At 38.3% G+C, this 14,451-nt stretch overlaps 1 protein-coding gene across 1 annotated transcript; it reads right to left on the bottom strand.

Annotated features, from left to right (window-relative positions):
- Positions 1 to 13,140: 13,140 nt before the first annotated feature.
- On the bottom strand, positions 13,141 to 14,069 carry LOC124153639. The gene is made up of 3 exons (XM_046526937.1): positions 13,946 to 14,069; positions 13,790 to 13,855; positions 13,141 to 13,670 (listed from the first exon to the last, which is right to left on the bottom strand). Exons 1-3 carry the CDS (start codon positions 13,994 to 13,996, stop codon positions 13,161 to 13,163), a joined length of 627 nt encoding a protein of 208 aa, XP_046382893.1. The 5' UTR covers positions 13,997 to 14,069; the 3' UTR covers positions 13,141 to 13,160.
- Positions 14,070 to 14,451: the final 382 nt, after the last annotated feature.

Below are 14,451 nucleotides of genomic sequence, written 5' to 3' on the forward strand. Positions count from 1 at the left end.
GGATCTTCTTGAATTTCGTCGCCGTTTGACCTGTCAATATATAGAGACATAGGGTAATTCTATTGAGCCTGGTGGGAAAGGGAGACCGTGAAATCATGAAATATATGAATCGTAAACTTGACTCACGTCATGACCTCATGAATCATCAGAATGTAACGCAGGGAAAGCAAACTCGCTGTGTCCAAAGCCACAAAAATACCACTTTTCAATGTAAAAACTGCAATGTATCCTTCCATGTTAAGTGTTAACCTGGATATCATTCTTAATAGTGAGTTAATAAAAGTCTGAATCAAATTTTTTGCATGCTATCAATGAGTACGTCATAGTAGTGGATTTGCCTAGTGTTCCATTTTTGGAACACCTCGTAATTAATTATTGGCAAGAGATACATTGTTTTTTCTTTCGGATATTGTTTTCATACGTATTTTTATTGACAATATGTAAAAAACAGGGTAAAATTCACATTTTTCAAACCTTCGGCATAAATGGGTTAAGAAACAATTTTGAAAATATATAATTAACGACCAACGTATACACAAGCCATGCGATTCGCTTTAAAAACACTTCCATATTTTATTTACACAACTAAAATAATAAGAGTAATCACAGATACGAAATATAATTTTCATGAATTTTTATAAAACTGTTCCCAAATGGGACTGTAAACGGGTAACTTCTCTTTTATCTAGTAGGTGCACACTAGGGTGGGCCGAAAAAAGGTTTTTTTTCCTGATCAAATTTGCCCTATGCGGGAAAGTTGCAAAATGATATAAGGATCTCGCACACAATTTTTTTTTCAAATCGGATAATATTAACCACTGCCGCCCGAGCTCTAAAGTTTAAAATTTTGCGAAAAATCAGGCTGATTTCAGAATCAAACGGCTATGAAGACGAATTTTATGAAAATATGGGATAATGGGTAATATCAAAGAGTGGATACATGTTTATAGTTTATGAAAATGAAACTTGAAGTTTTTTTGACAAAATCTATGGTTGAAAAAATGTCTATGAATTAACAACAAAATTATAGTATAGACCACCCGCACATCACAACTCATTTTTGCCTACATTTCTAAAACTCCATTTTGGGGGCTAAATTGCAGGTAAAATAATATATATTTCGATTGAATTTCATTTCTCATCAAATAAGTCATCATGTGGTAGTAAATAATCCCACAAAAAGTAATAATAAGGTAAATTATTTGAAATTAACATCAATCATAATGACGAATAACGTACCTGTGGAGCTATTTTCAATAAGAACTGCACACCCCCAGGCCACCGCTTCATCTCCAATTGCGTATTACATGTAAATGGAGGTGAAATGCATGAAGTAATTAAATTCCTTCAATTAATTTTTCAAGCCGTAGCAGCGCACGAATGGTGCTCAATTACAATGCGTTTGAATCAAAGTATTTTCCTCACGATATCGTTGTCATTCTATTTGTTAAAAAGCAATTTTAGAAGGCGTTCGCTATACCTGGATAGAAAAACAAGACGCAGGGGAAAAATTAAAGATTAATGACTTGTGTCTAGCTATAGAACATTATGGATTAAATCGCCCCTTAATCGGTTTTTATAATTCATCTACCAAAACTAAGCTCAAGTAGGTGATGAATAAGCAATGCCTTCACCATAACACTTATTTCGATAATCATACTAAGATAAATGAGGACTACATTCAGTAATATTTTTGAATACATAATACATTTACTGAAAATAATAACATGAAGATATTTATGCGGCTTAAAAACAATTCTGAAAATAATTAAAAATGTTGCGACTTTATGTTACACTCCGTCAACAAAAAGGTTATAAAAAGTAAAGGTATTTAGGCATAAACCTATTGATAAAAATAAATCTATAATCCTTGAAATGAACACGGTCGCTTTCAATCACATGAAAACTTCTTACGCTTCAATATAGTAATTACCTTTTTCACTGCATGTATAGATTTTTTTTAATGCGTTGGCAAATTTTTACATCAAAATTTCATAAGAATACCGTGAGGCTTTGTTTTTATTTTGAGTCACTGGGGTCGAAATAACTGGTAGGGGAACTCGCGAAAATGAACTCTGATGGTGAAGGGGTCGCAAAGGAATAAATAAATTAGAAATCCGGCGTTGAAAAAGGCGGAGAGAAATAAAAAGAAAACAACTCAGCCAGAAAAATAACACAGCCATGTCTCACGCCCAGAAAAGAATGTGCTCTTAAAAAACGCACTGGAAGGATACTCATAAGGAAGCCGAGGGAAATAGCTAGAGGAAATTCAAGGGGAAAGTTGTTTCACAGCCAGGGGAAGAGCTGCTTCAGAGCTTCCGGGATGAGAGCCTTGCAGTAAGTCAGAGAATATACTGCCGGTCCCAGGCTCCCGGAGGACTAATGGGATTTGCGACCACTATACTGCTCACTACCTTAAAGCTGGAACGAATTCCAGGAAATAAGCCAGCCAAACACCAAATTCAACTGCACCACGTGTTATCCCTATCAAAAGTTCAAGTTAAAAAGGAATTCACAGTCCCCACGGAATTGCCCAGAGTAGAACAGCCAGAAAATATAGTTTGTTATTTCTTCCGAATTATCCCTCATTTATAAGTTGTGATATAGGCAGCGTATGAATAATTTTGCGGTTAAGAACTAGCATCCTCCATCGATGTAGCTAGTTGAAGTATCATTTACCACCGTTACAGAGCATAAGACTATATTCGCATTAGCGAGTCAGCTTTAATTTTTGGATAGACATTCCGCGGCAAGTGATAACCAATTACCAACAGTAACTGCACCACGTGTTAACCCTAGCACAAGTTCACTCATGGAAATCATTATCTCAACTCAAGTTCCTACAATAGAGGAGCCAAGAGATATCGTTTTGTTTCTCCCGAGTTAATAAAATAATTATCATCCAAGGGGATCCATAAATGACATGAAATCATTCTGGCAGGTACTGGGCACAAACACCAGAAAGGAAGCAGTAAATTGAACCGTCAAATAAGGTGGTGTAGGTACACCATCTCACGAAAAGCCTTTTCCCAGTCCGTAGGACGTTACACATCAGAGGTGGATGCTATCCATTTCCTACCATCTCATTTCCTATCCCTGCTCTTATTTCGTGCTTAACGTCGCAATTAACTTCAGAACGCCACAGAGCGTCTCCACAATGAAGAACCCCGACACCATTACCACACAACGTTATTATCCACTGCGTCTCAAGTAGGTGCATCACGGCGCCTACCTTCTCCGGCCAATATCCAGGGGCCGCCCCTAATCCGATCCCTTTGCCCAACCCCGTTGGGGGATATGCTCCGTGGCTTATCAGCCACATCTTGCGCGAAAGCCCTCTCTCCCTCCCTCCCCGCCTCAACTATCACTTAAAGCGCCCTCTCGAGGTAATTTGGAGACTGGTGCTCCACTTACTTCTGCCACGTCACCCCTCCTCTCCCTTTCCCTCCTCACAGCATCCGTTAAGTACCACGTGCACTAACTGGCTCACGTTTAAAACCTTCATTTATTATCCGCGGGTGGTATTGCTTAAAAGGTAAGTTCATTCGCTATTAACACCACTGTTAAAGTAGTAACACCATCGTTTCGCTCACATGGGCAAAACACTACGTCGCGATATGTAACACCCACTTGATATTTAGTCTTATTTTAGTCATATTAACTTAAAAATTTAGTTGCTATTGTTACATAAACAACCAAACCATTTCTTCTCTAAACTTATATTGTAAAAAGTCATTGCAGATAAAGACAAATAAGCAGTAGTTTTTGTGCTCTCCTCGGAACTTATTGAGAGAGTGATATTAAATTATGTGATCGGTAATGTGCATGCAACAAAAGAAATATTTCTCTTGCAATGAAATTCATAACCTACCTACCACTGTTCAAAATCCAACCTATGTCTATCTAATCTAAGGTAGCAGAATGATGTGTATAATTCAAATTTCAAAATTTCCCTCTGTTCAGGGCATATTTTTACATATTGAATTTGATTTATATCTGAGATTTTATTCTCGAAAAACGCAGTAAGTCGTACTTCCAATCTGAGTCAAAGCATTGCACTAAAAACTCGTGCCTTTCAATGAATTCCAGATTTAACAATTTTTTCATGAGGAGATTGACGAGTTACTCCAGACCATACATTATAATAAATGCTCCAGATGTAATTGCTTTTCAAATCAACAATGGGTTTATTTCAGGCGAACGAGAAATATACATGGAAATTAAAGGAAGAGTCGATTCTAGAGACGTTCATGTCAGTTGACAAAACGAAAATTGCCAGCTGCGCGTTTGCATAATGAGATAAAATATTTAGAACATCAAATAAAAAATTATTTAAATTTTTTTATGATATAAGTCTGGAGAATGAATGAATGATGCCATCAAGGCAGCTAAAGCAGTGAAATTCCAAGTAACTGTCAATAATCAAATAGCCTGCATTCAATTGCATAAAAAACCACTATAGCTTATGTATCCTCTTTCACTGCATGTTCAAAATGCAAGCATGGATTTCTCTTCTGAGGCGGAATTTCCGAAAATAGCTTAAGAGCGCCGCATATAAGAAACGCGGGGTTATAAAAAGATCACCATCGCGAAAACTGCAGGAGGTAGGATGGGCAAATACCCACCAGCTGAGGGCTAGGCATTTGCTTGTAAATAAAAATTCATCTTTGAGGTTATAAGATGCCTAAGAAGGCAGTTTTATCCATCTATCGTACATATAGCATTGTTAGCGTTTCCTAGCCATAAAATCATAAAAGTATAGCCCAATGCACCCTAAATGAAAGAATGAAAGCAAGCCTAGCATTAAAGCGGAACAACTGTAACAAGAAGCTCACGTACAAAAGGCAAAGTAAATTTAAAACCACATAAAAAGTCACAAATGAGGTAATCAAGCGACCTTAAATCAATACCACAATACTAATAATTAAATAGCTAAAATGTAACATATAATTTCTATCGCATAACATCAGGCAATTTTGATCCATTTAGTCCGGTCTAGTGAAATGAAGAGGAATAAGGACAATGTTATAGCATAAAATATGAAGCGTGGACATTTTCATGAAAGATGTTTCAAGCATTTTCACAACAATACGTGAAATGAATTCCTCGTGTGATTTACAATTTTTTTAATATTATTCCAAAGCATAACTTAAGAATTAAAGTCTCTACACAACTAGATTTCATGAATTGATAATAAAATTCAATATTAAAAACGATTAAGTTGCCTTTCCTTTTAACCCTTTTATATCATCTATCTTTATACTTTCATAATTTCTATCATTTGTTACCCTCATGTCCACGCTCTTAAGCATAAATTACCATTGATCGTTCTAGCTATTTTCTCTCCATTTTTGATGGTAGCATCTCCCACAAAAACCTGACAATGGTTACCGTCTTTGCCCCGTCCGAAGATCATCTTCCCAGCGGTGGAAGATGAATTCCTTACTCATGCCTTGGCACAGCCACCCCAGAACTCCATGATGTCCAACTCACTCAGATGCTCATCAATCATTCCGTGACAGTAACCACCTCTCCCGAACACAATTATTCAGCGTTTGCCATTGACCCATTTCATTCCAGCTCAATGGAAAACTCATCTCTCTTGACCAATATTTTTATTCCATGTGATATTTTCTATCTAAGAGAGCTATAATGATCCTGGATAAACTACAATATTTAGGCCATTACAAAAGCCTTAACAGTTTTGCCTGAATGAAGATAAATGAGTCAGCGAATTTTGAATAATTATCCTCCGTATGCGGCATATGATAATTTACAGCCCGTAACCTACCAAAAATGACCTCGTAATTTAATTAATTAATTAATTTAGTGCCATCAAAATGAAACCAACATTATTTTTATTTCAACCACCTCTAGGTACAAGCTTCAATTTTTGCATGAATGCATTTTCCATGAACGATTTTTCAAAAATTTAAGATTTCAAACCAACAAATTCACATTTCATGCCAAAATTTTCGATTAAGTGACCAAAAAAGCCGTGACGAATCGTAAAAAGTGAGTTTTTGCATTATTATAAAGACTAGGATTTTTTCCTTTGCACAATTTGCATAGCTTTCTTTAATCATAATTTCTACTTTCTAACATCACTCAAAATGCATTAATTATTATTATATGAACTAAGTCCTAGAAGTATTTTCTATAATATGACTCGAAAATCCGAGAGGGCTAGCATAGGATTCAGCGTCACACTCGTCGTCTTTCATAATTAATATAATTAATACTAACGGGCGTAACCTGGTGGAAATCCATAATCGCAGGCATAGAGGGATCAATAACTTTGCTATTTCCACATAGTAAATTATTGAGATCGACCATGGTTTCGTTACAGAGTAACATTATCAAGGTATTATCATGTAACATTATAAAGGACCTTGATAATGTTACTCTGTAACGAAGCCATGATCGGTCTCAATAAATTACTATGTGGAAATAGCAAAGTTGTTGATCCTTCTATTCCTTCGTCGCCTTTCATTCACTCGGGTAGCCGTAGAAACAAAAACTTTTGACTGTTAGCACACAGCTCAAATTGCCTCACGTCATCAGGTGCGATTATTCGTGCGAGTCGGCTGAAAACTTCAGGGTAGAACTTTCTGAAAGGAGTGCGCGACTACTGGAAGGCATTGGAGATAATCTGATATTTTATTAGAGCCTGATTTTAGATAAAGGATGTCGAAAATTTGTTTCATACCCCTAACAGGGGAAATATATGGAGTGAATGTATTAGGCTTCCTTACTGACTTGGAGATCCATTTAAGATGATACTGGATACAAAATATAATAAATTTAAAGGCGTTTATATTCCGTTTTTAAATAAATGATTTCTTCATTAATGAGATTTAACTGTTTTATAAATAAAACTGTATTTATAACAGGCAGGGCTATGGTGATTAAATTTCGATTAAAATGTTTTAGATTGCAAAACGACAACGATGCCATTTCAATGGAATTTACGGATAATATGTAAAAAAATTAGTAGTTCCCGAATGAACATTCCAATCTTTTCTAATTTGATCAAAATTATATTTCCTGGAAAGAAAGTGAGACAAATAAGTCATTTTTCTTGAACTTAAAGAGCCTACTAAGAACGCAACAATTGATCCAATAAGAATAGAGCTCGAATGAGTGCATACGGAAAGTGTATGAGAGATTTAGAACATAATTTAGGAAAAAAACTTATAGTGCACTCCAATTATTTAATCGACTTTATTTACACATATTTACTTAATTACTTTCCACGGCCAACAGGTAATGAAAGTACCTTAGTTAGAAAATACAAATAAATCATAACGTTTGATTTCACTGGGAATACCATGGGTGGCACGGAGGCACGTGTCCCTCCTCCCAAGACGCTTACAAAGTAGACAAGATTTTCAATACGGCTGTCATTATGTTCGTTTTGTTTTGCGCTTTACGGAACCTCAATCATTTAATTTCATATTGTAATAAAGAGAATATTTCGAACAGTTATTATTTTATTATGTTTTTACTCTTAAATATGAAAAGACCGTTTGCCTGTTAGACACTTGCGCCGCCCTCAAGAAAAAATGCTGGAGTCGCACAAGAGGAATACTGTTCAATAATATCTTATTCCAGCCACATAAAACGATTGTGGTAGTTGTTAATCCTATGTAGCAGAGAATTAAGATAATAATTATTAATTCCGGCGGTGACATTGCCATCTTTTTATCGCCAAAAGGGAAGAAAGGAACATATATTTCTATATAGTATTAAAATACAAGAATCAAGCATTCCACTGCGAAGCACCTTTTGGATATACTTTTTCTTCAAGGAATTTTTCTCGTAAAAAATAGTGATATACCATCAACTATAACTGAGTGTTAACTTTCCATGATAAGGCGTATGGCAGGTGGTGAGGTTTTGTCATCAAGAGGCAAGTTAAAATTTACTAAGAAAACCGTTGAACCAAGATCTCTACTGGCGGTTAAAGTGACTGACATCAGGCATCCCATATTTCATGCATTTAAAAAATTGGTAATCCATTGGTATGCGCGTTTAGATTTACACACTAACTGCACTCAATATTTAAAAAAAAAACGCTCTACCTAATTACTTCAAGTAACGTTAGATGGTAATGAATAATCTTTGATTAGCTAATAATTGCTAATTGTATTTAGAATCGTCATAACTTTTTACATCACTGCAAAATGGCATAACTTTTAAGATGACTGATGATAAAATGTTAAACCCTTTTTCAACAGATTTATCTATAATGACGCTAGTTTCAAAACACCTGATTCATACCCGAATACAGCCGATCACAGATTTTGAAATTTTTATTGTCGACTTACAATCAAGGTAAAGGTTATTTGAACTATCCCCTCGTTTCTTTCAAAACATTTTCGTTTTAGGACCAGTTTTCCCATATTTATGCGTACTGTGCAAAAGAAGGCGAAGTAAATTGGAGCATGATATTTATAAATTCGTTGATCTCTTTGTCTCGACCTCCGAGGCGGCGGGGATAAGTCCTAGCCTCTCATACCGAAGGTCGCGGGTTCGGTCGCGGGTTCCAGTCCCGCCTGGATAGGTTGCCCTATCCAGGACATGGTTGTATGTGATTGTCTGTTGTTGATTGTTAAATATCCCGATGTAAAGGCCTCATTGTGCTGTTTTCGTGGGTAATTGAGATAAATAAACAAATAAAAATATCAGCTTGGACGAATTTGAATCTGATCATTCGGACCCTAGTACACCTTTCTACTTATTCCTCGACTTCTGTTGCATACACTGCTATAAATACAAAATCTAATTATCATATTCAATGATACTTCAAGAATAAGCTGTTTTCTTCGTATACTTTCCAAATTCCAAGGGAGAATGGATTCCACCCTGGGTGTCTACTCCTTTGTTCTTTTTAACTCATAAAGGGCGCTGAATCAATATACTACATATGTTGCGCTTATGCCCATGAGTTCGACAAACAAAGATGAACGTGGCCAATGTGAATTATTCTCTTTCTTAATATAAAACGAGCTAACGTGGTTAAAATGGAGAAAAAAATGCAATATTCAACTGCCACTGCCAAGTTTCAACTTTCCTTAAAGGGTACACAATACTACTTCAAGAAGAGCAAATTATACTTCACTAGAGGAATAGGGCCGTTGCATTAAGAGAGAGTATGAGGGTTCTGGGCGAACCCTTCTAGGATACAACGCACGGGGGCCGGGAACCAAGCCAGTGGCTTGTACGCCCGACCCCCCGGGGAGGGCGCGGAGAGGAGGGAAAAAGGAAAGAGGCGCCGCCACGATAGGAGCCCGACGACGCCCCTGGGGTAGGATAGGGAAGGAAGGGACGGGACGGGGAAAAACACCTTAACGCTATAGATGCGAAGAGGGCCCTCCTAATAGTGAAACTAGGCAAAGCCATTAATGTGCCAGCGATTTTAGAGGATTTTCCTATGAGGAAGAAAAATCCATCGATCAAATCGCTAGATAGGCCGTCACTTTCAAAATCCGCATCTTCTAATACACTGAAAATCAGCTTACGTTTCATTCTATTTCCCAGCCTATCCCTTTTACATTCATATCCATCCTCGACCAGCGAGCTAATACGAGTAAAACTTGAGGTCAATGTCTTAAAAGGGGCTTATCATAAGAAAATACCGTGGCTCATATCCCAAAGGCGTATCAACCCTGAAAGCTGGGACGATCATTAATTAGTACAAGGGAGAGGTAAACGAGAACAAAAAGGTATGCCTCCCATATTCAAAAAAATGATAAAACTACAGGTTTTATTCCGTAGCTTATTCCACTTAAGCTACCAAAATTTTACAAAAAATAAACAAAGAAAAATAAAGCCAAGTTTTATATTCAATTTCAGGATAAAGCTGATTTTCGGGGGCTTGAAAAATTATATGCGCAATGCAGTGCATAATAGGCTCAGTGCCGTCCCTGGGTAAACCAGATGATCTCTTTCCGCAACTGACCATCTTTCCAGTGACCCCAATTGATTTCAATGCAGAGATCGTAAATAATGGAGTCAGATTTCACTGATGCAATTTTATGATCGCATCCAGACCTTTTTTTCAACAATTAATTTTTATGATATCATGAAACACTTTTTCAGATATTTTTGATCATACGATGGTAATTAACGCGATTTAATTTTTGATTGCTTCGTGGGATAGATTAGCGAGTGGATTTTTTGGAATAAATGAGCGAAGCGAAGTGTAAGCAATTTATCATATCAAAGCAGTCCAAACTCCAAATAAAGGCTGATATAACAAATGGCCGTTAATTTATTCCTTCACCACGCATTTCCTTTATTATTCTCGATAATTTACTACTATAACCGTGATTTGATTAGCGTCAACCTACACCAACGAATATTCATCACAAAGAATTGGGTATCCCTGAGCAAAGAAATATTAGCAGGAAGTTTAGCCATAATCTAAGCAACATGTCATCTTTATAATCAGCTATCGCACTTTGGTCAAAAACGTGTTGTAATGGAAGCTCTTGCTCGTTGGTCATGTTCATCTATATCAAAAAAAAACTACAATTACAAAAGGCAATTCACTAACGCTCAAAAAGAAAATTTAGGCTGCCTAATTGTATTACATGAAAGTCTAAGTCACCACCTATTACGGGAAAATGTTATTGTACCCTTGAATTATCAAGTACATCTTTTTTCTAGAGTTAATGTGGCTTTTAATTAGAGCCTCTATATTCCTAAACCTGTTATGTTTTCCCAATTACTTTAAAATCTGTGAAAATACTTATAATCGTAGAAATGCACGCATAAAAATTTTCTTACGTAAATCCTCATCCAAAATCAGATTTAGTCTCTTACTAGCATCTTGTGTAACGAGCATCCGTTCGATTGCCATTGGAGAATAGGAACCTAGATGGCGTAGTTTTGCTCCCAGCGTCCCAGAAAGCTAAAGGTTGGATTCCCTGTTCAGGAGATTTTTTTCTCATAGCAATTCGTATGCTCGTTGGCTCTGAAAATGAATTCAGAAAAAAACTATATGTATTAGATTTTGCAGCACGTATAGATTTCAAGTTTCCCAGTATCCAATATTTGTTTACCCTTAAAATACCACTTCTACATAGAACTCACTTTAACCTAACAATATATGAAACATATTATATCTCACATTGCGTTTTAAATTTAAAATCTCTGGAAAAAAAGGGAAAGTTAACAACGTTCTCCGAAAGTAATGACCTTCGTCATGGTAGGAAAATAACAAATCTTATTCATTCAAGGTTTAAAAAAATCTATGCCACTCATACCCAAATCCCCGTATTTTTTTCAATCGTTTGAGTCATAAAATCCTTTTACGACACTAGAGAAAATTCTGTCTACTAATTAGTTAGAATGATGTATAAATGCAATGTCATGGATAATAGATTTTATCTTTCCGTGAATGAATTAAAACGACGCCACAACTACCCTGACATTAATTCTCTTCATTGTTGTTAATCTTCAAGAAAAACTGATAACTCTTCAAGTCTCTATTTCTTTTTCATTTGAAATATTATGACCAAGAACAGACAGTCCCGCTTAACTTCTCTTTTCTACTACCCATTCTGCCCTACCGACATACCTTAAATACCCTTAATTATAGTTTAGCCGTTTTATTCCTGTTATTGAAAATCTAAGTAGATACACCCGCTCCGGTTATTTCACCCTATTTTCCAAGAGCTTCCAGGTCAATTATGCCGATGATGGAAAGGGATATAGGTATATTTAACAGGAGCTGTCTGTTTTTTCTGACACTCAGATAATTTTTTATTGGTGATTGTTTTTCGGGTTCATTCCGCGTTGACTCATATTTTGCGGACGACAGTTTCGGGCGCGTTCCAGCTCCCGTCTTCGGGTCCAAAAAACTGGAACGCGCCCGAAACTGTCGTCCGCAAAATATGAGTCAACGCGGAATGAATCCGAAAAACAATCACCAATTAACTCACGGCGGAATCCTCCGTAGTAATCATTTTTTATCGTTCCAGCATCAAATATTTCCAGCATAAACAAAATGCCTCCGATTAGTTTGCCAATCTTCACAATACCAGTAATGCATGAAAAAAAATCCGAAATTAATTGAAGATAACAAAGACACGATGCATTCTGTGATTCACTTCCTCATCATGCCTCCATCATTCCTTCATTTATCGATCATCAATCAACATCCATTTCACAAGAGCGTCAATTCTACATATCCTAATTGAATTTCGAACGCCACGTGTCGGAAATCGGGAGTGTAATGCGAACCAAGCTCCTACTTCCTACATTTCAGCAAATCATTAATGACGCGTAGGACCCACTACTTGTCATGGATGATATATCGTGATACAGTGGCTCATCGCGATAAAAGCGCGAGGACAAAATGAGGAAGATTGAGGGTAGCTGTTGAGAATGAAATATCAATTTTCTGAGTCCGCTTCCATCATTTTCAGCACTAAGGCTTCCAACATAACATGAACGAGAGGGTAATGTATTGAACACAGAAATATGTAAAATAATGTGATGGAAAGGTAAACGACAGTAGTATACCTGGCACTTGGGAACATGAGTGGGATGGGAAGTTCATTGACCTCTACGTCATTGGGTCTTTGGTACGAGGAGGTGGGGGCGGGGTCATTGACCGCTCCGTCGGGGGGTGGGGGGAAGGAGTGGGGGGAGACAAGGAGGTCCTTACGTCGTTTGAAAACGAGGGGGGTGAGGAGAAGGGGGAGGGGTTGAGACTGTTTGTCGCCATAGCCTATACCTCACCTGTGCTAAGTGGCCAAAGTTTGTTGTCCTAGGGCCCCCGCCTCCCCTTGTTCTATGGAACCGAGAGGTTGTTTTAAGTGGTTTTGGAGCCGGGGGGTGGTTGGGAGGAATTTGTTATCCTCCCTGTAACTTACCGCGTTTTTCAGGCACCACCCGGGCCTTACCCATACGTTGGCATGTCACCTCTCAGGGTCCAGACTCCTTGGCGTCATAATTTTGTGGGACGGGAAGCCCCTCACGCGTTTGCAGGTGCTATTAGGCAAGCGGCCGTTATTTTCCCGTTGGAGGAGTATGGGAAAATGTCGAAGGTTGGATGTGGGGTTGGGTATGACGGAGGATAAACAAACAAGACACAGAAAGCAGAGAGTTCTGTCAACAGTGCTTTATTTCCTTAATTTACAGATCGGCTAATTCCACATAGCTATTATATCTGTGAAAATTTCGGCGCTACATCTGTCGCAAAGAGTGCACGCGCAACTACGGTTGATGCTAACACTCTCTACTGTGAAGGCGTGGGCTTGGTTATCGGCTGAAATTTGAGGGTATCTATCAGCCACTTCGGCCATTATGGCCTCTATGCACTCGGTGCACGCCACGCAGGTACACTGAGTCTGCGAAGTAGTGGGGGCTACATCGCAGCTGAGGAGTAGGTCCGAGTAATTTCCAAGTCTCGGCTCCGACACCTCGATCTGCTGGCATTCCCACCCGCCAGCAGGCTCGTCGACGATTATGGTGTTCGCCGTGCTGTTCAGCTCTCCTACGTCGGGTGTCAGATGCGCGGGGGACCAGAATCCATCAGGGAAATCGCGGTCCGCCGCTACCGGTGTGGAGCAGTGAAAACTATCTCTCTCTCCAGATGGCGACTCCTCAAAATCCGAGTAATCGGACTCCCACGACATATCGTTGACTATGTTCAGCTGAAATAAATGTAATAACCCCCATTTATATAAATAATAAAATATAACGGTGGATATATTTTCAGAGAAAATAAGAGCGCGATAGAGTACCCCCGATCGGGAGGAGTGTCTAGGCTTACCTCGTGCTCGATTTCATCTGAGCTGTCGAACTCCGAACTCCACGAAAGCTGTCGGGCGATCCTAATCTGAAATAGAGATATTATTACCAAATGATTTGAATAGCAATCGTTATCTAAGTCGTTGAATGTGTGGAGAGGATAGGACATGGTGCTTACCTCGTGTTCGATATCCTCGTTGGTGTACTTCGGCGATCCAACGTAACCCATGGTAAATAGTTTCTACGGTGCTCGGTGCTAGCGAAGAGTGAGATGCTTCCGTGACCGTGGGTAGCGCTGAATGACGAGGGTGGAACTTTAAGAACTGATCAGGAGTTTGTGGTAGGGAGAGGAGGGGGTGGAAACGGCGCTCGTCATTGGTCCTTTTCAGGTATTTTTCAAAATCACGCTCAAAAAACGGTTGACAGACCTGTTAATGGATATTCACATGCGTTGTAGAGACCGACATAGGTTCCGCGTCTAAAGTCGAGCTTTCATGGGTCCACGCAAGAAAATGGAAAAAAAAACTATGACGGTGTCCCAAAAATGGAATGTTCGGCGGGGTGGAAAAAAAAATCTTGTGGAAAATCAACGAAAACCAATCTATTCCATCTCCGACCACTAGTCGCTAAGAGGGTTTTAACTTACACTGGCGAGTGCATTAATAAAAAAATCACCTGTGGAAT

This window comes from Ischnura elegans, chromosome 1 (genome assembly GCF_921293095.1).
Source record: "Ischnura elegans chromosome 1, ioIscEleg1.1, whole genome shotgun sequence".
Lineage (NCBI taxonomy): Eukaryota > Metazoa > Arthropoda > Insecta > Odonata > Coenagrionidae > Ischnura > Ischnura elegans.